At 49.9% G+C, this 23,414-nt stretch overlaps 1 protein-coding gene across 2 annotated transcripts in view; it reads left to right on the top strand.

Annotated features, from left to right (window-relative positions):
• The window catches only part of TM9SF4 (transmembrane 9 superfamily member 4), a 54,762-nt gene extending 31,580 nt beyond the window's left edge, over positions 1–23,182 (top strand). Inside the window, exons 6-18 of one of the 2 annotated variants that reach the window (XM_036825574.1) lie at positions 1,053–1,176; positions 2,676–2,794; positions 2,898–3,009; positions 4,670–4,740; positions 8,868–9,000; positions 10,440–10,521; positions 10,617–10,692; positions 13,498–13,581; positions 15,258–15,433; positions 15,929–15,992; positions 17,167–17,286; positions 18,097–18,186; positions 21,215–23,182. In XM_036825574.1, the coding sequence (XP_036681469.1) occupies positions 1,053–1,176; positions 2,676–2,794; positions 2,898–3,009; positions 4,670–4,740; positions 8,868–9,000; positions 10,440–10,521; positions 10,617–10,692; positions 13,498–13,581; positions 15,258–15,433; positions 15,929–15,992; positions 17,167–17,286; positions 18,097–18,186; positions 21,215–21,364 (1,401 nt within the window). In that variant the 3' untranslated portion in view covers positions 21,365–23,182. The remainder of the gene's footprint in view (positions 1–1,052; positions 1,177–2,675; positions 2,795–2,897; positions 3,010–4,669; positions 4,741–8,867; positions 9,001–10,439; positions 10,522–10,616; positions 10,693–13,497; positions 13,582–15,257; positions 15,434–15,928; positions 15,993–17,166; positions 17,287–18,096; positions 18,187–21,214) is intronic. The other variant, XM_036825575.1, reaches the window with a different exon arrangement.
• Positions 23,183–23,414: the final 232 nt, after the last annotated feature.

The following is a 23,414-nucleotide window of genomic DNA, read 5'->3' as shown; positions in this document are numbered from 1 at the left end:
TGAGTGCTGTGGGCAGGGCTCTGGCGGATGCTACACAGGAGGTGGAAGGCACAGTGCCTAAAGACTCAGATTCCACATGATTATATGGATTATAAGATTAAACCCCCCCCCCAAAAAAAAAGAAGTCTGGAATTTCATCAGTATGTAAGAGAGAGAGCCCAGGAGTGGTCAAGAGCATGCGGGTTCCCTGGGTTTTGAATCCTGCCTTCACCACTTACTAGTTGGTGAGTGACCTTAAGCCTACCTCTTTCACCTCTCTAAGCCTTGGGTTCCTTATCTGTAAAATGTATGTTATAGCCATACCTGCCTTTTGGGGTTGTCATGCAGAGTAAATCAGATAATCTGTGTAAGCACTTCATAGCACAGCCACTGAGAAATATGCTAATGGCATTGATTGTAACAGTGATCCTCTTATATTTGTCATTTTCTAAACTGAACACATATTACTTAGGGAATAAAGAACAAAAGCGTTTCTTTTGAGGCACAATCCCTGTCCTCCAAGGGCTTCTTTCATAACTAGGAAGAGAACTGACAGTGTCATATCCTGGATCTTAAGTCCCAATCCTGACCGGGCCAGTGCTTTGACGGTCAATGCCAGAGGAGTTCAGAGGGAGCTAATGTGCGTTCAGGTTGTCACGGAGGAGGTGGGCCTTGAAAAATAGGTAGGCTTGAGCTGAGTGAAGTTGGGATGGCATTCTAGTTAAGTGAATCCGTGAACGGAGTTCAGGGTGGGGACTGTTCACGGGGCAGGGACCCAGGGAGACCAGGCAAACTAACATGTCTGAGAGGGTGACGACAGCTGGGTATGTTAGGGTGACAGAAGGCCTTGAACACCAGCCTAAGGGGTCTGAACTTGTACCTAGTAAGCCCCACAGAGCCCTGGAGGGTTCATGAGTAACAGGTTGCTATAAGAGCAGTGTTTTTGGAACATTGGTACAGTTGGGTCTGCTAGATGAGGGAAGGGACCTAATACCTGGTTGGTCACCCTGTGTGATTTTTCTGGTGGTTTCTTGGCTCCTAGCTATTTTGTTCTCTTTGTTGCTCTGTTTTAGATCTACCTGCACAATCACCTCTCGTTCATCCTTTACTACCACCGGGAGGACCTGGAAGAGGACCAGGAGCACACATACCGCGTCGTCCGCTTCGAGGTGATTCCCCAGAGCATCAGGCTGGAGGGTGAGTGGGGAGGTGTGACCAGAGGGGCAGGGCTGGACGGGCCTGGGCTTCCACACCCAGGGTCTTTGCACCCTTGATTCCTGAAATGGCTGATAGGCCCCAGTGTGGCACATGGGCCCAGCGAAGGTAGGGTCACTACATTCCCATTAGAGAAGGTGAGGGGCAGTGGGAGAGCTGACATGTTGTCTCCTGGCCTGGCACAGCACCTTACCAGTTTACCACCTCCCAGCCACCCCGGGAGGTATGTGCTGATTATGATAGGAACCAGAGGCTCAGAGAGGTCAGTGACGTGGCCAAGACCAAACAGCAGTTTGGGGCTTTGCTGGGCCTATCATAAGAACCAGCCAGCTCAAGAGCAAAGGGTTGAAGAACAAGGGGCAGGGGTACCGACAGAGCTGTTGGGCAGCAGGTTTCTGTGTTTCTGCTCCTCTGTGTGGGTGATTGGCGTAGACTAAACTTGGCCCCGGGTCAACAGTTGTGCAGGAATTTGAGAGCCCAGGCCCAGCCCTGTGGGCCTGACAGGATCTGGTCAGCCTCACCTTGCCTGGCAGCCCTAGCTCACCACAGGGTGCACTTCCATTTAGCATGCCTGGCCTTTTGTCCACAGTGGTGGTGAGTTTCTGGAGTTTTTTTAAGCTGTGGAACCTCGTAGTCAAACAAAGTCATATGCGGAAGTCTTATGTAAAACATAGACCTTGCACTTTCGGGGCATCATACTGCCTCTCCTCCCGTCTGTGTCATGGTTACAGCTTGACATTTACTGTGTGAGTGTTTGACAGCAGCTGCTCCCCCACTGGCTCTTCGAAGTTAGAGACCCTGTCTCCTTTTCTCACCACTTTCTCTCCAGCACAGTACCTGGCACATAGTAGGTGCTTATTTATTGTATGTTTGTTGGCTGAATGAATGGACAGATAGCAAGATGAACAAATGTGTAAATGAAGGAAGGAAGCGTCTGAGTGATTGAATTACTAAAGTGCCAGGACTCTGGGGACTAAATGAGTGAGTGAACGTATGAGAGAGTGAGTCAGTGTTGTTTTTGCCTGTTGAATGGGACGGATTGAATGAGCAAATGAATGTTTGAATTGAGTGAAGGAAGAATTCGTTTGACTAAATAGGGACTCAGACCCCTCCCCACAAACACCTCTCTGCAGCCCCTGAGGCCCTTTGGAAAGTCAGGGCTCTGGGAAGCACAGTTTTTTGTTTCTTTTTTGTTTTTGTTTTTTCATCTTTATTGGAGTATAATTGGTTTACAATGCTGTGTTAGTTTCTGCTGTACAACAAAGTGAATCAGCTCTATGTATACCTATGTCCCCTCCCTCTTGGGGCTCCCTCCCACCCTCCCCATCCCACCCAAGGGAGCACAGTTTTAAAGCTCTAGTTGCCATCTGTTCTCTCAGCCACTGCTCCGCAGCACGCTGCCTCTGAGGGCACCCGCAGAACAGTCCCTGGGTAGTGGCACCAGCCCTTGCAGGAACAGACTGAGTCTCTGTCTCTCACAGACCTCAAAACAGACGAGAAGAGCTCATGCACCCTGCCTGAGGGTACCAACTCCTCGCCCCAAGAAATTGACCCTACCAAGGAGAATCAGCTGTACTTCACCTACTCTGTGCACTGGGAGGTGAGAAGGGGCTGGAGCCCACGGCAGGGGAGGAGGGCTCTGGTCCGGGCAGGAGTTGTCAAGGTGGAGGCCTGACTCTCAAGTGCTTCCTCCCCACCGCCAGGAGAGTGACATCAAATGGGCCTCTCGCTGGGACACCTACCTGACCATGAGTGATGTACAGATCCACTGGTTTTCTATCATTAACTCCGTCGTGGTGGTCTTCTTCCTGTCAGGTGAGAGAGCTGTGGGTTGGAGGGTGGAGAGGACAAGGGGGTGAGGGATGAGGGGCTGCGGTGGCACATCACTCCCAGGGGACTTCTAGGGTGTCCTTGGAGCCAAGCATAGGTCAAAAGCAGACATTAGGGCTCTGTGCAAGGCATCAGTACACAGAGGTAAACAAGATTCACCCTCTACTCTGGAGAGCTCCCTAGGGGAAGACTGCGCCGCCTCTTCGTGCACACCTTCATTGACTCATTCAACAGTGTTTCATCGTTGCTCGTCCTGTTCGGGCCCCATGCCGCATGCTAGATGTGGTGTTGAGCAAGCCCAACCCAGTCTCTGCCCTCACGGTCTGTATTCTGCGGGCAGGAGAGAGACAGGAGAGCACAGAAGTAGTGGGGTTCCAGATAGTGCTAAGTGCTGTGAAGCATGTGCATGGCTGTTGAGGAAAGGGTGAAGGCTGCTCTAGAGAAGACCTCTCTGAACGAGGAGCCACCATTCAGAGACCTAGGGAAAGACGGTTCCAGCAAGGGTCACGGCCCTGCAGTGCGCCAGCCAGGCTTGGTGAGAAGCCAGAAGGCAAGAGGGCAGTGAGCAGGGTGAGGGTGGTTGTCAGAGGCAGAATGAAACTGATCGTTTCAGTATCAGGAGAAGTAAAGATAATGCTGTCTTTTTTTTTTTTTTTTTTTTTTTTTCTTTAAACATCTTTATTGAAGTATAATTGCCTTACAATAGTGTGTTAGCTTCTGCTTTATAACAAAGTGAATCAGTTATACATATACAATAGGTTCCCATTACTCTTCCCTCTTGCATCTCCCTCCCTCCCACCCTCCCCATCCCACCCCTCTAGGTGGTCACAAAGCACCGAGCTGATCTCCCTGCGCTATGCGGCTGCTTCCCACTAGCTATCTATTTTACATTTGGTAGTGTATATATGTCCATGACACTCTCTTACCCTGTCCCATCTCGATAATGCTGTCTTTATTAAACATTTACCCAGGGGCCAGCTGCTGTGCTAATAAACACTTTACACGCATCCCCATCCTCGCAGCCCCGTGAGCTAAGCCAAAAAGCATTAAGTTAGCTCAAGGTCCTACAACCCATTGTCTTAACCACTACACTGTGCTGCCTAGATAGGTAAACAGGGTGCTGTGCAAGTACAAACGGGGTTGCCTCTGAACTGTTTGGGGTGTTGAGAGGAGAAGATGTCTTGAAGTGTGAGTAGGAGTTAGGACAGAGTGGGGCATTCGGGTAAAGGGAACAGCCTGGGTTACAGGCACGCGGGTGAGAGAGAGATGGGGCTGTGACCTGATAACTAAAAGCAACAAATAACCAGAGGCAAGTGAGAGGCGAGCCTGGGAGGAGGTGAGGCTGGAGAGGCTGGAAGGACCAAGCCCTGGAGGAGCTGGGATGCTGTTCTCCCTGGAATACAAGCAGTGTCCTGTGACTGCCTCCGCCCATCCCAGCAGCTCATTCTTCCCCCTCCTTGGGGGGTGACCCTCTGTTTCCCCTGCCCTGTAGCTGGGGTGGAGCTATGCCCAGGAGAGGACCTGGGGCGGCTGCATAGCCAGTTCCCTCTAGAGGAAGCCACGCGTGCCCAGAGGGCAAGCAGCACGGAAGACTCCTTTGGCCGTTCTGACGACTCCTCTTCTTCCCCGCCCCTGTTTGTTTCAGGCATCCTGAGTATGATTATCATTCGGACCCTCCGGAAGGACATCGCCAACTATAATAAGGAGGATGACATTGTACGAGGTCTTGGCTGGGGAGGGATGGACTTGCAGAGGGAGGGCAGTCTAGCAGTGGGGCTCTGGACCTACCAGACCAGGACGCGCACATGCGCGTGCGCACACACATGCCTCTCTGTGTGTGTGTTATCATTCATAGCATAAACCAAGTATTGAAAAGGAAAACAAAATGTTTAATGACCCAAAGTGATGGGGCTAAGGCTTTCTAATTTCTAAGCGTAAAAACAATGGAAGAAATCACAGAAAGAAAACTGGTTTAATTTGACCTTAATCCTGCATGTTAAGATATATAAACAACAGAAAAGTGAAATGGCAAAATAATACATGCAACAAATTTTTTAAAAGATGATAGTTAAAAGAACTGGTATAAAATCTCTAAAAAAAAAACCACTAAAATCTCTAATGTGATAATGAACAAAAAATTTACAGACAAGGAACCATACATGGCCAGTAAACATGTGAGAAACTGTTTTTACCTCAGGGATAAGCCCCCAACGTGCAGTGTCAAACAGTCATGAGAAGACAGTTTTGGACCTTCAGATTAGCACAGATTCGTATATATAGTACTAATTGCCGGCAAGGTTAATGTGAGATAAGCACTTTTTCATGCCACCCATGCAAGTGTAAACTGGTAGATTTCTGAAAAGTTATTAATTGGCAGTACATATCATGAACTGCCAAATAGTTAACTTGTTTGTTTGTTTTGTTGTTAACTTTTGGCTGCACTTTTAACTTTTGGTGCGGCCTGTGGGATCTTAGTTCCTCAACCAGGTATCGAACCCGCACCCCCTGCAGTGGGAGCGCAGAGTCTTAACCACTGGACCACCGGGGAAGTCCTAGTTAACTTGTTTTGATCCACTATCTTCTAGAATTTTCCTAAGGAAAGCATTAAAACCACAAAAATTTGGTCTAGAAATATTTATTGCAGCCTATTTTATAATTTAAATAAACTGGAAATTGCCTGATATTCCACAATAATGGATTGGTTATATTATGGTACAGCCATACAATGAAAAATTGTACAGACATTAAAATAGTAATTGTAGAGAGTGTTTATTGACATAAGGAAATGCTCATGATCATACATCAGCTTAAAATAACAAAGTATTGTTACACAGTAAATACAATATTTTATTGTTAAAAATTTTATATGCACATGTACATACATAAAGGACTAAAGGAAATATGTCAAAACAGTGGTATTATTAAGTATATAAATCATTTTCTCTATCTTTCTGGTTTATTTTTTAATCTATGAATGTTTTTGAGTTTTATATTTTTTGTTCAGTCTTTCTGGAGTTTTAAAAAATTGTCTACAATACTCATTTACTACTTTTTGTTCATTTGAATATCATGCCATATATCAAAAAATTTTTTTTACTTTTCTTATTACACAAGTAAGAGCACATACAGACATACCTCCGAGATATTGCGGGCTCAGTTCCAGACCATCACAATAAAGTGATTATCACAGTAAAGGGAGTCAAACAAATTTTTTGGTTTCCCAGTGCATATAAAAGTTATGTTTATACTATACTGCAGTCTATTAAATGTGCAGTAACAGTATGTCTAAAAAAATACCTTAATTTAAAAATACTTTAGTGCTAAAAATGCTAACCATCATCTGAGCCTTCAGCAAGTCCTAATCTTTTTTGCTGGTGGAGGGTCTCACCTCAGTGTTGATGCTGCTGACTGATCAGGGTGTTGGCTGCTGTAGGTTGGGGTGGCTGTGGCGATTTCTTAAAATAAGACAGCAGTGAAATTTGCCAAATCAAGTGACTCTTCCTTTCATGGACAATTTCTCTGTAAACATGCAATGCTGTTTGATAGCATTTTACCCACAGCAGAATTTCTTTCAAAATTGGAGTCAGTCCTCTCAAACGCTGCCTCTGCTTTATCAACCAAGTTTATGTAATATTCTAAATTCTATGTTGTCATTTCAACAGTCTTCACAGTATCTTCACCAGGAGTAGATTCCATCTCAAGAATCCACTTTCTTTGCTTATCCGTAAGAAATAACTCCTTATCCGTTGAAGTTTTATCATGAGATGGCAGCAATTCAGTCCCATCTTTAGGCTCCACTTCTAATTCTAGTTCTCTTGCTGTTTCCACTGCATCTGCAATTACTTCTTCCTCTGAAGTCTTGAACCCCACAATTCCATCCATGAGGGTTGGAATCAGCTTCTTCAAAACTCCTATTAATGTTGATATTTTGACCTCTTCCTATGAATTACAAATGTTCTTAATGGCATCTAGAATGGTGAATCCTTTCCAGAAGGTTTTCAGTTTACTTTGCCCAGATCCATCGGAGGAATCACACTCTACGGCAGCTATAGCTTTATGAAATGTATTTCTTAAATAATAAGACTGCAAAGTCAAAATGACTCCTTGATCCATGAGCTGCAGGATGGATTTGTGTTAGCAAGCATGAAAATAACAGTAATCTCATTGTACATCTCCAGCAGAACTCTTGGATGACCAGGCGCATTGTCAATGAGCAGTCATATTTTGAAAGGAATCTTTCTGAGCAGTAGGTCTCAACAGTGGATTTAAAGTATTCAGTAAATCATGTTGTAAACAGATGTGCTATCATCCAGGCTTGTTGTCCCATTTCTAGAGCACAGGCAGAGTAGATTTAGCATAATTCTTTAGGGCCCCAGGATTTTCGGAATGGTAAATAAGCATCGGCTTCAACTTAAAAGTCACCAGCTGCATTAGCCTCTAATGAGAGTCAGCCTGTCCTTTGAAGCTTTTAAGCCAGGCATTGGCTTCTCCTTTCTAGCTATGGAAGTCCTAGATGGCATCTTCTTCCAATCGAAGGCTGTTTCGTCTACATGGAATATCTGATGTTTAGTGTAGCCACCTTCTACATCAGCACTTGCTGCTTTACCTTGCGCTTTTATGTTATGGAGACGGGCTTCTCTCCTTAAACCTCATGAACCAGCCTCTCCTAGCTTCAGACTTTTCTTCTGCCGCTTCCTCACCTCTCTCAGCCTTCATAGAATTGAAGAGGGTTAGGCCTTGCTCTGGATGAGGCTTTGGCTTAAGGGAATGTTTTGGCTGCTTTGATCTTCTCTCCAGACCACTCAGACTTTCTCCGTAACAGCAGTAAGGCTGTTTTGCTTTCTTACTATCATTCCTGTATTCACTGGAGTAGCACTTTTAATTTCTTTCAAGAACTTCTCTTTTGCATTCACAACTTGGCTAATTATTTGGTGCAAGAGGTCTAGTTTTCAGGAATCTCAGCCTTTGACACATGTTCCTTGCTAAGCTTAATCATTTCTAGCTTTTGATTTAACGTGAGAGACAGGCAACTCTTCCTTTCACTTACACACTTAGAGGCCACTGTAGGGTTATTGGCCTAATTTCAATATTGTTATGTCTCAGGGAATAGGGAGGCTGGAGGAGAGGGAGAGAGATGGGGGAACAACTGGTAGGTGGAGCAATCAGAACACGTTTACTGATTAAGTTTGCCATCTTATATGGGCACAGGTCACGGCACCCCAAAACAATTGCACTAGTAACGTCAGAGATCACTGATAACAGATCACTATAACAGATATAATAATAATGAAAAATTTTGAAATGTTGTGAGAATTACTAAAATGTGACTCAGAGACACAAAGTGAGGAAATGCTATTGGAAAAATGGTGCCAATAGACTTGCTTGATGCAGGTTGCCACAGACCTTCAATTTGTAAAAAATACAATATCTGCGAAGTGCTGTAAAATGAAGCACAATAAAATAAGGTGTGCCTATTTTACTTTTATAATCAGTTAAAAAAAATAATAAGTTGCTTCTAAAGACACCACTCAAAAACTATCACAGTTAACATTTTAGTGTGCTGGTTTACGTTATTTTTTCATGCATTTGGTTTGTGGAATGTGGGGAGGAGATTTTCCTTGTATATAGCTGTAAGCCGACGTTTGTGCCCTCCTTTTTCCGTGTGGCAGTTCTCTGGGAAATACGTTCTCATGTCACTTATACTCCTGTGTCAGAGTGGAGCTGGTTGACACCTGAGGGACCCTCAGCCCTGGTCAGGGATGTGGGTCCTTGGGGGTGGTCCCTGCAGGAGCTGCCTTCTCCGGAGCCCAAGAAGAGCCTCGCTTTCTGGCCCTTTGCTGCAGGAAGACACGATGGAAGAGTCCGGGTGGAAGCTGGTGCACGGCGACGTCTTCAGGCCCCCCCAGTACCCCATGATCCTCAGCTCCCTGCTGGGCTCAGGCATTCAGCTCTTCTGTATGATCCTCATCGTCATCTGTGAGTAAGCCCGGCGGGGGTGGAGGTGGGGTGGGGGTTTGGGGAGGGGGAGCTGTGGTCACCAGAGCAGCACAGGCCTGAGTCTGAGAAAAGGGTGGGCTTCCCTTCCTGGGGCAGGGGGGCATGTCAACATCTCTGGGCCAGACAGAGCCATCCATCCCAGCAAGAGGGCTGGTCCTCTCAGCCACAGGCCCTGGTGATTTGCTCCTCCTCAGATCTTTCCAGCACCATCGATAGCCCCCGACATCCACACCACCAATGAAGCCACATATCAGCACTCTGAGGTTGGCCTCCTTTTGCAGTCAGGCATTAAGTGACTTACCCATTTCAGCACCAGGATTAGGACTGGAATCAGGTCTTTTTTCTCAGAAAACACCCCCAAAATGAATATATAGTAGTTACAGGCAGTTCTGAAGTCAATCTGCCTAAATTTTTTTTTTTTTTTTACCATTTTAACTTCTTTTTTTTTTTTTTGCTGACATATTACACTGTATTAGTTTAAGGTATATAAAATAATGATTTGATATTATATGTATATATTGCAAAATGATTACCATAGTGAGTTTAGTTAATATCCATCACCTCACATAGTTACAAATTTTTTTTTTCTTGTGATGAGAACTTTCAAAATCTAATCTCTTAACAACTAATCTGCCTAAATTTCTATCTCAGCCTCATGCCTCCAAGCTTTGTGACCTTGGACAAGTCATTTAACTTCTGTGAGCCTCTCATTTAACCTCCTGAGCCGCAGTTTCCTCATCTGAGGAATGTGGGAACTAACCTCCACCTCAGAGGGTTGATGAGGTAGATTCAGTGAGCTGGCATTCATAATGCTCTTAGCTCAGTGCCTGGTTGGTTGCAAGTGCTCTGTGGGCTGGCCATTACCATTAAGATTCATGGGGCTTCCCTGGTGGTACAGTGGTTAAGAATACGCCTGCCAACGCAGGGGACACGGGTTCAAGCCCTGGTCCAGGAAATTCCCACATGCCGCAGAGCAACTAAGCCCCTATGCCACAACTACTGAGCCTGCGCCCTAGAGCCCTCGAGCCACAACTACTGAAGCTCACGCACCTAGAGCCCGTGCTGCGCAACAAGAGAAGCCACCGCAATGAGAAGCCCGAGCACTGCAATGAAGAGTAGCCCCCACTCACCGCAACTAGAGAAAGCCTGCGCGCAGCAACAAAGACCCAATGCAGCCATAAATAAATAAAAATAAAATAAATTAAAAAAAAAAAGAAAAAGATGCAGCCAGCCATGGCCCAGCAACTGCTGCACCCCTCTGAACCCCAGCTAAGACCCAGTCTTCTCCAGTAGAGTAGGGCGAGGGAGTAGGGAGCCTCATCTAGCCTCACCTGCCCTGGGGCCCTGTGAGCCAGCCTGCGACTGGGCCTTGGGGCCTAGAGACCCTGACTTTCCCTCTCTTGCCCCTCCCTCCTCAGTTGTGGCCATGCTTGGGATGCTGTCACCCTCCAGCCGGGGAGCTCTCATGACCACAGCCTGCTTCCTCTTCATGTTCATGGGGTACGTGTGCATGAGTGGGGTCCCAGGGCTGGCGCAGACCGCCTGCACTGCAACTAACAGGTCCCCTTGTGTGGATCCCTTCCGTTTCCCCACAGGGTGTTCGGTGGATTTTCCGCCGGCCGTCTCTACCGCACTCTAAAAGGCCATCGGTGGAAGAAAGGAGCCTTCTGTGTAAGTGTCCTAAACCTCCTCCCCGTGTTCTTGGGGAGCCAGGAAGCTTCCTCCTGGGCTCCTCGGGAGCAGCGTAGGCAGGCTCTGGTGGGGGTTTAGGGCCAGGTGCTGAGCCGCAGCCCGATGGGGTGGGAGGAGCACACCCGAGGGCCAGGAGTGCTGGACTCTCACCCACGGGTGCTTCCCTCTGAGGCCTTAGTAGCCGCATCCATGAAAAGAGGGAATTGAACTTAGGTGATTTTTAGCCTACATTGTCCCATGGCTCAAGCACAAGAAGAAATAGGGGATTCAGAATAACAGGATTTACACACCATCCCAGGTGTCAAAGTTTAAGGTCAAAACCTGATCAGCAGGGCAGCTGTGAGAACACTTACCTGCCGGGGCGGGAGAAGCCAGGCCCCACGTCACCGTCAGCCTGTTTTCCAGACTCCGGTGCCTCTGCTCCTCTTCAGTAAGGTCCGCTTCTGATGTTCACTGTCCTGCTGGCGGTGAGGAGAGTTCTTGGCAGCAGAAAAGACCACAGAAACCGGAGGACGCCTGGGAGTTGACCCTGCCTCCCAGGGAGCCCTGAGCCCCTTCTCCCAGAGCAAGTGAGCCCTTAGAGGACCAGGGAAACCCCTGGTGCCAAATTCAGAGAAGCCTCTAGACCCAAGCCTTCTGAAACCATTCTCACAGCTATCAAAAGCGCAGGGGAACTCAGGCTATTCCAGCTCTGGCAAATACCCCTGGCAATTAATAAGCCCTCAGTATAGAAGAGCTGTGACAGCGGTTCTGGGAAGATCAAAAAGAGTTTCCTAAATTCTTGATGCAAGGTGTTTTTCTCAGGCTACTGTGTGCCGAGACCCAGGGATCTTCAGAGCTGTAAAACCCAGCCCTCTCCTCCCCTGGTGAGACATTCCCTGATGAGGTCTCCCACCAGATACCCTCCAAGTCTCCCTGTACTGGTCCCCCGGCAAACCCCGTCTCTCTGCCCCAAACCTGCTCCCTGCATCCGGTGGCACCATCATCCTGCCGGGCCCCCAAGGCAGTCAGCAGGGTGGCTCCCTTTCTTCCTCCGACTCACTAGCACCCCTGCCTCCTCTTATACATCAAGTGTGGACGGTTCTCCTGCCAGATAGTCCACGAATTCCTTCCCATCTCCATCCCCAGGACTCCTGCCCAGGTTCAGGCATCTTTGCCTCCTGCCTGGGCCCTTGGCCGTCCTAGGCCTCCTCAGTTTCCCTGCAAGATTCTGACCCTCCCCTGGTGTGGAGCTCTGCCTCGCTCCACAGGTGGGCCTCTGCTGCAGCCACAGCTGTGCAGGTGTACACCTGCTCTTCTCTCCTCCAGCCCTGCGTGGGCAGCTAAGTCTTAGCTCCGGGGTCACTCTTCCTCCCCCACCAATTCTAACTTCAGGGTCCTCCTTGGCACCCCAGAGGGGCCTGGGCAGAGCCTTGTGCCTATGAGTGCCACTTATGTTGTTCTCCATTTATGGGTCTGAACATTTTTCCTGTTCTTCCTGGTATCTAGCACAGTGCCCAGTCCATAAATTTCAGCCAGGAGGACAGACGAGGAATTCCCTGCTACACAGCAGAGGAAAGCAGGAACACACAGGAGGGGGGAAATGACGTTTGAGCTGGGCCTCAGAGAGGAGGGTTTCAGCTGGGTGGAAGCAGCCCGCGAGGAGGCCTCAGGTTCTGGAACCTCCTGGATCCCAGTCCTGACTCGGTTACCTCCTTGGCTGGTAACCTCGGCCGGCCCTCTGAGCCTTGGTTTCCCCACCTCTCCACTGGGGGCTGGTTGCACCTGCATCTCAGGTCGTCGTGTGGTTGGAATGGTGGGAAGGAGACTGTATACAGAAGGCCACTGGTCCAGCACGGGCGCTCAGACGGCGGATACCTGAGATGCTGACGACTGCCTCACAAAGGCCCGGGGCCGGGGCGTGGAGGAGCAGTGGCCAGTTAGCGGGTGTGGGAGGCTACAGGCTAACGGCGAATAAAACCGGCCGTGGGGCTGAGCACCAGATTGCAGGGAGCCTCAGGCATCACGGTCAGACCCTCTTGGATGCTCAGGCAGCCGCAGGAGTAAAGGAGCCTCCACTGTAGGTCTAGGGCTTTGGTTCCCAGTGCCTGAGCCCCAGCCCCAGAGGTCTTGACTGGATAGAATACACCGCAGGGCGTCAGGCGCAGGGCCTCTGGAGTCAGACTGCCTGGGTTTGAACCTCTGCTCCACCCTTAACTGACTGTGTGAAGTTGGGGTGTTGGGTATTTAACGTTCCTGGGCCTCAGTGTCCTCTTCTTGAAAAGGGATAGTGACAGTCCTTCCCATCTAGGCCTGTAGTGAGGATGGGGTGAGATGATTGATGCACGTGGAGGCGAGCACCCACCGCCCCTAAGACTCAATTAAAGCTTACCCACCACTCTGGACAGTTTGGGTTGAGGCCCAGACCTACGTGTTGAGTAAAACTTGTGTTTGGTCATTCCTGTTCAACAAATGCTTATTGAACACTACTGTGCTCTGAGTGCTGGGAGCACGTCAGTGAGCAGACGTGATCCTCCCAAGAGCTTATGTCTGTAGGGGTAACAACAGCGCATGATTATGAACTCGGATGAGGGCAAGGACGGTGCGGTTCAGGGATCTAAAGGGACAGAGAGCAGGAGGCTTGCCTAGTCTGGGGGTCAAGGAGTGCTTTCTGGAAGGGTTTATCCTTGCGCTGAGTCCTATAGGACAGGGAGGGCTTGAGAACCTCTAGTCGGGGAGCCCTGATGGGGCAGGCGGGAACTCTCCCTAGATGCAGCTCCCCAGCCTGGTCTCTCTTGCTTCCAGACGGCGACATTGTACCCTGGCGTGGTTTTTGGCATCTGCTTCGTATTGAATTGCTTCATCTGGGGAAAGCACTCATCAGGGGCGGTAAGTGCCCTTCCCGGCAAGGGAGGGCCAGCTGTGCTCAGGCCCATTCCTGCAGGTCACTTCCTGCTGCTTCCTTCCCTTCTCTAAGTCCCCAGAGGGCTGTTCCCAGCCCTGGGGGCTGAGGGCTGACCAGGGTTTCTCCAGCCCTATGCATCCATCTGTCCTGCCCTTCCCATGGGCTCTTTCAGACAGCTGACCAAAGCTCACTTCTCCAAAGGGAGATTTCCACACTCCAGGGGCCAACTGGGGAATTTCCCTTGTCTCAACCAAGGGAAAGCTGCTTGGTACGACTTGACGAGGTCAGTCTCCCAAAACAAGGCTCTCCTCCTAGTGTCCCTGCCCCGAGCTCAGCACCAGCCCCACTACGAGGATTGTGGACTCAGTTGGGGGTGGGGAGATGGTCTTGATGGATTAGCTGCGGGAGAGGTGGGGCAGGTGTTTGCCATCCCAGCCTCAGCAGAGAGAGCCGCCCCCCCTCCACTGGCAGGTGCCCACAGAAGGTCCTTGGGTGAGGCTTGCAGTCCGGGCTGCGGGAGGACTGGTCCTTCCCAGCGGTCCAGGGAGCTGCCCTCAGGAAAGACAGGGTCGTGCTCTTCCTCTCACTTCCTCTTTTTTATACCTGTCTCCCTTCTGTCTCTCAACATTTTTCTCCCAGTTACCAGCTGCTCACTATAAACACTCATTGCAGAAATTTTAGAAAGGAAAGTACAGAAAAGTTAATGTAGATCTTTAGTATGTTTTGGCAGTCTTTTTTTTTTTGGCTGGGCCGCACCACGCAGCTTGCAGGATCTTAGTTCCCCGACCAGGGATCAAACCCGTGCCCCCTGCAATGGAAGCGCAGAGTCCCAACCACTGGACTGCCAGGGAATTCCCTGTTTTTGCAGTCTTTTAACCTCTTTTTAGATATATTTAAAATGGAATACTGTAATCTTAAAATTATAAAATAATAGCAAACATTTATATAGTGCTTACTTTGGAATAAGTATTGTTCTGAACACTTTACAAATATTAATTCATTTCTTCCATTTTGTGTGAGTTGTAAAAACCTAAGACTGTGCAGAGGGGAATTTAAAAAAAAATGAAAAGTCAATTCCAAAGCCCCATACCCCATCTGAGGAAGTGCTATTAACTTTTTGGTGTAGGCCTCTCCAGGCACGTATGCATATAAGTATTGGGGTGTTTTTATTAAAACGGAGTTCTCTACGTACAGTTTTATATCCTGCTTTTTTCACTTAGTGGTATATTGTGGTGTTTTCATTGAGTGAAATTGGGAACACACTATTTGTGCACTTCTGTTTTATCCCCTTTGTTTTCACTTAACAAACCACACGTAATTTCCCTTCATTCCAGCCCTTCCTCTCCCCTTCATGCTGTCAGTCCCTCCTTCCTTGTTCTTTCCCCACGTCCTCCCTGGTGACAAGCTCCTGTAGGATGCCGTGGTTCCTTCACTTCATGGCTCAACTGGCCCTCCACCTGCCCTCTGCTTTTCCCAGGGCTGGGGTCAGCCCCAGGACAGTCTGGCCAGGAGCCCTGTGGGGGGCGTGTCTGCAGGAGCTTCCCCACCATGGTGGCCCTGCTGTGCCCTTCCTGCCTGGGACCCAGAAGGTCCATCTCCCCCTGCACGGCCCCAGCCTGGGCTTCAGGGCTTGTGGAGCCTCACGGTGCTGTGCCCACAGGTGCCCTTCCCCACCATGGTGGCCCTGCTATGCATGTGGTTCGGGATCTCGCTGCCCCTCGTCTACCTGGGTTACTACTTCGGCTTCCGCAAGCAGCCATATGACAACCCTGTGCGCACCAACCAGATTCCCCGGCAGGTCCCTGAGCAGCGGTGGTACATGAACCGATTTGTGGGGTGAGTCTCCGGCAAGGGCCAGGCGGGGGCTTCTGGAGTAGGCAAGGCCAACGTTCCCCTGAGCCATCTCCTTGGAAAGACATGGACAGGGGCACCCTCCCACTGTGGGGGCTATGACAGGTGCTCCTGCAGCCCCGGCTGGCTCTAGTAGACTTCCTGAAAGCTTAGCTTCACTCCAAGATAGAGAGGACCAAGTTGTAGCCAGACTCGGTGTTGGCCAGGGAAGGGGTGGAGTGGAAAGGTGCAGGGTGACAGGTAAAGACTACCGTGGACCTTGGGCAAGTCACGCCACCTCTCTGTACCTCAGTTTTCCCATCTACAAAATGGGGAGAATGATGCCCACCTCTTGAGAGGCTATAATGGTACAAAAGCATGCCGAAAGATTTAGACCCACCAAGCAGTGTATGCATTCTCATTCTTGCTGGCTCGGGAGGGAGCCTGAAGCTTCCAGTGGCCCAGGTCTCCCAGCAGTGTTAACCCTCCCATTCTCCGCAGCATTCTCATGGCTGGGATCCTGCCCTTCGGCGCCATGTTCATCGAGCTCTTCTTCATCTTCAGTGTGAGTACCACTACTTGCTCCCCACCCCTCACCTTCACCCACACTAGCCTAGTCCCTACCCCTCCACTTAGGTGCTCTGCCTCTTACCGCCTATGAAATTTCAGACAGACCTTTTAGCCTCTCAGAGCCCCCATTCTTTGCCCTAAAATAGGGTAACAGTCCTGCCTCTCAGGACAGCTTGGAAGGTTATGTGAGATGTGCCATATGTACGGGGTCTGGTGTGGGAAGGGCTCAGTAAATAGAAGCTGCTTTGGCTGCTTTTGCAATATTGCCGTCAGTCACCACCATTATTAATATCATTGTTGCGTCTGCTTTGATTTCTGGGTCCCTACGTGTCTTTACCTAAGTTACTCGAAACTCCTAGGGAAGTGTGGGGGACGATGCCTAATTCTCAGGATCGTCATGAGGCTGGAACGTGATAATGTCTATAAAAGGCACAGTGCTTGGCATTCAGGAAATGCTTGTTAACTTGTAGCTGCTGTTGTAATGATGATTACTCCTCTCCCAGGCATGCCAAGATGAAAGTTGGCAGAACGGTTCTTCAGAGCCATCTAAGTCCAGCTGACCCAGCTCAGCCCCTAGCATGGAGAGAGGGTCTTGCACTAAGTCAGTGCTGGACGAGCATCCACTCCTCTGGAGTGGCCCAGCCCGCCCCTGCTGAGACCCCCTCGCCCACCCAGCCCTGCCTAGGACAGGTTGGCTGCCTGGGCAGGGAGGCTACATCTGTTCTGTTTGTGTGACACTGGGCCAATCACCAGCCTCTCTGAACCTTGACTTCTTCCACTGTAAAATGGCATGCTTTCATAGGCTGACATGTGGTGTTGTACGTAAAGCACGTAGCACTGTGCCTGGCACATGGTGAGCTGCCCCAGGTAGTGGTGGCTGCTGTGTAATTTTGATCGGAGTGGGATTCATTATTTTCCGCAAGCTGCTGAGTTCAGGCGGGGGCCACCCATCTCGGGATCAGCCATGCCCCGGCCCCTCCCTAGGAACCCTTTGCTCCAGGGAGGAGAGACCAGTCAGCCACGAGCCAGGCCCACAGGCCCCAGTGGTGTCATGATGGTGTCTCCATTCCTGCCAGTCCTGACTAAGGGATGGCGTTCCCGAGCACAAGCAGGGAATGCCAGGGGAGTGGGGGCAGGCTAGCTGAAGGCCGGCTGTGGTGTATCCGCAGGCAATCTGGGAGAATCAGTTCTATTACCTTTTCGGCTTCCTGTTCCTCGTCTTCATCATCCTGGTGGTGTCCTGTTCACAAATCAGCATCGTCATGGTATACTTCCAGCTGTGTGCAGAGGTGAGGGGAATGGGGCCCGCAGTTTGGGGTGGGGGCAGCTGGGTCCAGTATTGAATTGGGTCAGTGAGGCTGTCTGGGTTTCTCATGTGGTCCTGCCTCTTCTGGCCATGAGGTCTTGGGCAAGTACATCACTTCCCCTTGCCGAGCGTCCATTTGTTCAGCTGTAGACTAGAGTTAATGATCCCTACCTCACTGCATAGTCTTGTGGGGAAGTCACCACGACCTAATGACAGTAGGCTCATCAGTACTGAGTCCGCTCCAGTAGTGGTTTCTTCAACAGCTGATGCAGTTTGGATGACCTGCCCTCCATCTGGGGACTAGCTCTTGGCGGGCAAAACAAGGGCTCTGGGACAGACAGCCTGAGCTGAAACCCTGGCTCCTCTGTTAGTAGCTCTGGATCTTGGGCAGTTGTCTAACCTCCGTGTGCCTTCCGGGCCTAACTCAGAGGGCTGCTGCAGAGACGCAATGAGCTGATTCACACAGAGCACTTAGAACAGTATGTGGCACATGGTGAGCGTTTGCTCAAGAAATGCTAATGTTGTTAATAATGTTCTTTTGTTGTTGCTGATTTTTTTAAATTGAGATATAATTTATAAACAGTAAAGTTCACCCTTTTTAATCTACAGTTCTGTAAGTTTTTAGAAATGCATACAGTTGTGTAACCACCATCACAGTCAAGGTATAAAAGCTTCGCATCACCCCAAATATTACAGTCCTTACCCAGGGTCTTTAGTTCCTCAGGCAGCTCTGAAACTTGGGGAAGAGGTTCTGCCTGGAGACAGCGATGACCCTTCTCTGTTTCCTCCTCAGGATTACCGCTGGTGGTGGAGGAATTTCCTAGTCTCCGGGGGATCTGCATTCTATGTCCTGGTCTATGCCATCTTTTATTTTGTTAACAAGGTACCACCCTGCATGAGGGAGCCCCCTAGCCCTTTCGGGGCAGGATTGTGGGGGGGAGGGTGCTGGGGGAAAACCCCAAGTGTCTAAGTCTTACTTTTCTGCCAAGAATGAGGAGGACCAAAGTCATCCTAGAACTGTTCCTGCTCTTAGAACATAATCTTTTTAGGAAAGAGAGTATGTTTGGGTGACAAAAGCCTTCAGGATAAATGACAGTGAGAATGTTGTATGCAAAACCTGTGAGATACAACCAAAGCAGAACTTAAAGGGAGTATATCACCTTACAGTGCTTTTAAGAGGAAGTAAGAGAGACTAATACAGTGTTCACCACAAGAAGACAGAAGAAAAAAAAAAAAAAAAGAACAGTAACTTGAAAGAATGAAAGTAAATGAGAAGCGTTAATAAAGGTAAAAGCAGAAACTGCTGAAATAGCCTTTAGCACTCAGATGTAGGAACTCGGCTATACTCACAGAGCTCACTGTCCCCAAAGAGTGGCGTAAGAGTAAGAATACAGACAGATCCCCACAGCAGGTTTATTAGATTTGTGTGTAACACATAAACCAGATGGGCCATGGAGAGGAGTCTGGGGTCACTCTGGTGGACCCCATGTTACCTCTGGAGCTTACTCTGAAGACAGTTTTACCCGCTGTACTTTGGGTATCCAGAACCCCAAACCGAGAAGTCCTCTGCTTAGAACCAGGGTGTATTCCCAAACTAGAGGCATAGGTCAGCTGGGCGAAGCTTGGAATTCCCTTTCCCGAAAATGTCAGGTTGGAAAGGACTGTCCAGATATTTGAGTGCGGTGCTTCCACCCCTGCTTCCAGTTTGCTGACTGCCCTCTTCTCCAGCGATCCCAACAAGTGATCATCTAGCTCAGGGGTCAGCCAACTGTAGCCCATGGGCCAGCAGGCCTGCTTCTGTAAACAAAGTTTTATTGGCACACAGCCATGCTTGTTCATTTACATATTGTCAAGGCTGTTTTTACACTACAATGGCAGAGTGGAGTAGTTTTGAGAGAGGCCACATGGCCTAAACTATTTATAATCTGGTCCTTTAAGAAAAAGCTTGCTGACCCCTGCTCTAGCACATCCAGCAACAGAAGACACTCCCTCCTGATGCTTCCATTCTCTGGATAGCTCCTGTCATTATCAAGGCCTTCCTTAAGTCACACTGAAATCTGCCTCCCTGTAAATTCCATCTTCAGACCATAGTCTTGTTCCTGGAACGCTGCAGAACAAATCTAATTTTCCTTCTCTACAGCCCATATTAATCAGAACTATTTTGAATGGAAAGTGACCAAAACCAGTTCCAACTGGCTTAAGCAAAAAAGAGAATGTTTTGGCTGATGTAAGTTTAATAAGAAGTTGGAGTTCTAGCTTCAGGCTTCGTTAGATCCAGCAGCTCAAATGGTATCAGGGCTCTGTGTTTATTCCTCAGCTCTGTGTGTGTTTTCTTGGCTTCAATCTGCAGGCAGGATCTTTCCACAAAGTAGAAGAGTGACCAATAGCAGCCCTAGAGTCTCCTTTTCTCAGCTTTGCAGCTCTAGAACTAAAAGAACATCTTTCCTCTATCATTATGTTATAAATCCCAGGGAAGACACTCATTGGCCCAGGCTACATGCCATCCCTCACTGTTCCTCATGTCCAATAGGATGGCATACTCTGATTGACTAGCTTAGGTTTTGTATTAGGACCGACAGCCCCAGTAGGACCACAAAGTAGGGAGTGGGTACCCGAGACACCAGGAAGAAGGAAGACAGGAGCCAGTGTTGGGCAAGCAAAACCTGCTACCATAGCCACCTACACAAGGGTCACGTCTCAGCCTCCTGCCCTTCCTGCCTCTGGCCCAGGCTTTCTTCTCTGCTCTGAAAACCTCCTCCAGCCCCAGAGCCCTGTCTGTAAAATGGTGGCCTTGGCCTGTCTGAACTCTAAGGAACTTTCCAGCGCTGCCTTTTTGCCTCATCCGTTTCCTGGTTTTACCACTGGATTTACCACTGCCCTGTTTCCCCCCTCACCTTCACCCCGTCTTCAGCCATAAGAAAGCTCATAAAAGGAGACATAGGCAGTTGAGCTGGAAAACATGGCCTTCACCCCTAGTTTGAGGATATTTGACTTCAGGGAGACAGTCTCAAATAGTGACCCTTATTATTTTCTTCTGGGCTCCTGGCATTTTGTGACCATGTGTCTGCCCATGAGCCCTAGAACAGGCCCCACTCAGGCCGCGGTGGGCTGGGCAGGTCTTGATACCAAGGTCCTAGATTAGTTCCACTTGGCCCAGCAAACCCACCACACACCAGACTCCCTAGCATCCCTGCCCAGGCCTCAGAACTCTGCAAAGGAGTTCAAATGCTCCAAGATAAAGACCCCCGTGAGAGGGTAACGAAAGTGACAGAGCGCACTCAGGTGGAGAGGACCGTAGGCTGAGACAGGCTCATGGTGGCTCTCTGTTCCTAAAGCCAGGAGCCCTGGACGCCTCTCTCCTGCCCCCACTTCCTGTGCTCCAGCATCCAGGAGTCTCACTGTACTGTTCTGGGGACTGTGGAGAGTGAAGAAGTGACAGCTATGGCCATTGCTGCCTTTGTCATTCTGGCACTGGCCCCTGAGGTCAGCCCCATCTCCCAGCGAGCTCCCAGGCCCTTCCCCAGGAAGACTCCCACTCCCTCCTACCCCCACAAGAAATGGCCTGAGTCAGTGGATTTGGGCCTTAGGCTCTTAGCCCTCTAGCCCCAGGTTCAAATCCCAGCTCCTTCTGTTTCCCAGCTGTGTAACTCTGCCCCATGTGTAAAGTGAGTTAATAACTACCATAGTGGTTGTGAGCATCCAAGGCGGTGCACGGGCCCTGGTACTGATGAAGGTTCACCATGACTGTGAGACCCACCTGCCCCTCGCTGCCCACCTGGGGCAGGCCCCTTCCCCTTGCTAGGCTTCAGCTTCACCACGAGATCAGTGAGAAGGTAGGGGGACACCCAGTTGGCTACGGCAGGCTGGCACTAAGCGTGTCCCCTCTCTTCTCTCCCCTGCTTGTGCCCCAGCTGGACATCGTCGAGTTCATTCCCTCTCTCCTCTACTTTGGCTACACGGCGCTCATGGTCCTGTCCTTCTGGCTTCTCACGGGCACCATCGGCTTCTATGCAGCCTACATGTTTGTCCGCAAGATCTACGCTGCTGTGAAGATAGACTGATGGGGGTGGGCCGTGGCCTGGCCCACTCCATCCACGGACAGGAAGCCACCCCACGTGGGGAACTGCAGGCACGTAAAATAAAATAACTCCTGCTCGTTTGGAATGTAACTCCTGGCACAGTGTTCCTGGATCCTGGGGCTGCATAGGGGGCGGGAGGGCCTATAGATAAATCTTGCATTTTTCTTCATCATCTTATTCCAGTTCTGTGGGGGATGAGTTTTTTGTGGGTTGTTTTTCTTCAGTGCTAAGAAAGATCCCTCCAGCAGGAACTCTCAGACCTGTTTAATCAGGTTTATTTTTGGTTTGGAGTTTTTTCCTTAGTTTTTTTAACAAATGGATCCAGGATGGATAAACCCATCAAGACACTGGGTTCTGGTCACTGTCTCCACCTCAGTTCCTCAGGGCTGTTGGCCACCCCACGACTGACCGGAAGAGGAAACGCTGGGCCTTCCCGGGCTTCAGTGAGACTTCTGAGCCTCTCGCTGCCCGTCCTCGCCACTGATGCCGCGACAAAGCACAGCTCAGCCTGGGCACGCATCCTCAGTGCCAACCAGCCTCTTCCAGCCCCTTTTCCTCCCTCTTCTCTCCGCCCCAGCCTCCTCCCAGGGCTGCTCGAGGCGGGGCTTCCCGCCAGGCCTCAGGTCATCTTGTCACTGGGAGCAAGCCCAGGTCTTGGTTGCTACAAGGAAATCCCCTGGAAGTACTGGGCACCAAATGCCCCAGGACAGCAGGAGCTGCCCCTGCTCAGAGCAGTGAGAGTTTGCTGGACCAGAGGAGAGACTTGCAATGAACTGTCTTTGTGCCAAGAAACCCTGGATCCAGGGCCAAGTGTTTCCAGAGCCAAACCAAGCATCCGTGTGTCTGTGTCTGGGCTGAGGGTCCTCACCCCGCAGGATGCTTCTCAGCCCCTTCCTTGTGGGGGTCGCTGCTCTTTGCAGAGTGTGCTGGGGGGGCCCTCTCCTCCATTTCCAGGGCGGGACAAGGCCTGGAGACCGCAGATGCCCTCCTTTAGGTGGCTGGGAAGAGGCGCTCTCCCTGACATCCCCCAGCCTTAGTGCCCACGCACAGCTCTTCTAGCCAGACCCCTCCCCTCCACCTCCTGTCTGAGTTCTCGCCTCCTTTGAGGAACACCCAGAACACTGGTTGCGAGAAGGAAGATGGAAAGTCAGTTCTGTCATTCCTTCCCCAAGTCCCAGGAATAGGCAAGGAGCCTAAGTTAGAAAGCGGAGCTGACGTGCAGGCCTGGCTTCCCCGTCAGCGCCCACTCCTCCTAACCCCCCGCCCCCGCCCCCGTGCGTGTCACAGACGTTTGCTCTTAAGCTGCCAGAGACCAAACCCACCCTGGGGTTGGGGTTTAAGTAGCAGCCACTCGCCCTCGCTGCAGCCCCTGGAGGAAGCCCGCCACAAGACAAAGCTCAGGATGCTGGCTGAGCTAGGAACACGCCACCCTCACCGCCGCCCCTCCCCCGCACTCTCCCAGCAGCCCTCACCAGCTCCACCAGTCAAACCGGTGATCTTCTCAACCTTGCCTCACAGCGACTCCGCAGTGCCAAGCGGCGTCCGCCAAGAATCAGGTTGGAGGAAAGGGAACCCAAGCAGTAGAGTATGATAATGGAGTCTTGTTCATTCGAATCTTGGATTTTTCCCTAAGAAATTCTCTTTTGGGGGGAGTGGGGAAACGGACTCCTCGTAAAGAGTTCAAACAGCATCGATTTTTCTGACTTTTTAAATCATCATCATCATTATTTTTAATTAAAAGATGCCTGTATGCCTTTTTTTGGTCCAGTTGTAAATAAATATGTCATTGTCCTGTTGTCATGTCTCTTGAATCTCTTCAAGGGTTACAGGTCTGAGGTGAGACAGATTCCCCGAGTGTGTTGAGCTGAGTGGTTTCCCTCAAAGCTCAGTCTCATGTCAGGCTTTCTAGGGCCCAGGCCACTGCTCTTCCCCTGCCTGGTGCTTGTTCACAGCCTCTGCCATCTGCTTAGCCCCTCGATACTGAATCACTAAGCATGCCCCTCTGGTCCCACAAGTAGGAGATGGTAATCAT

The sequence above is a fragment of the Balaenoptera musculus genome, chromosome 15, assembly GCF_009873245.2.
Source record: "Balaenoptera musculus isolate JJ_BM4_2016_0621 chromosome 15, mBalMus1.pri.v3, whole genome shotgun sequence".
Classification (NCBI taxonomy): Eukaryota; Metazoa; Chordata; class Mammalia; order Artiodactyla; family Balaenopteridae; genus Balaenoptera; species Balaenoptera musculus.
Note: the sequence above shows the minus strand (reverse complement) of the source record. Positions and strands in the feature narration are given on the sequence as shown.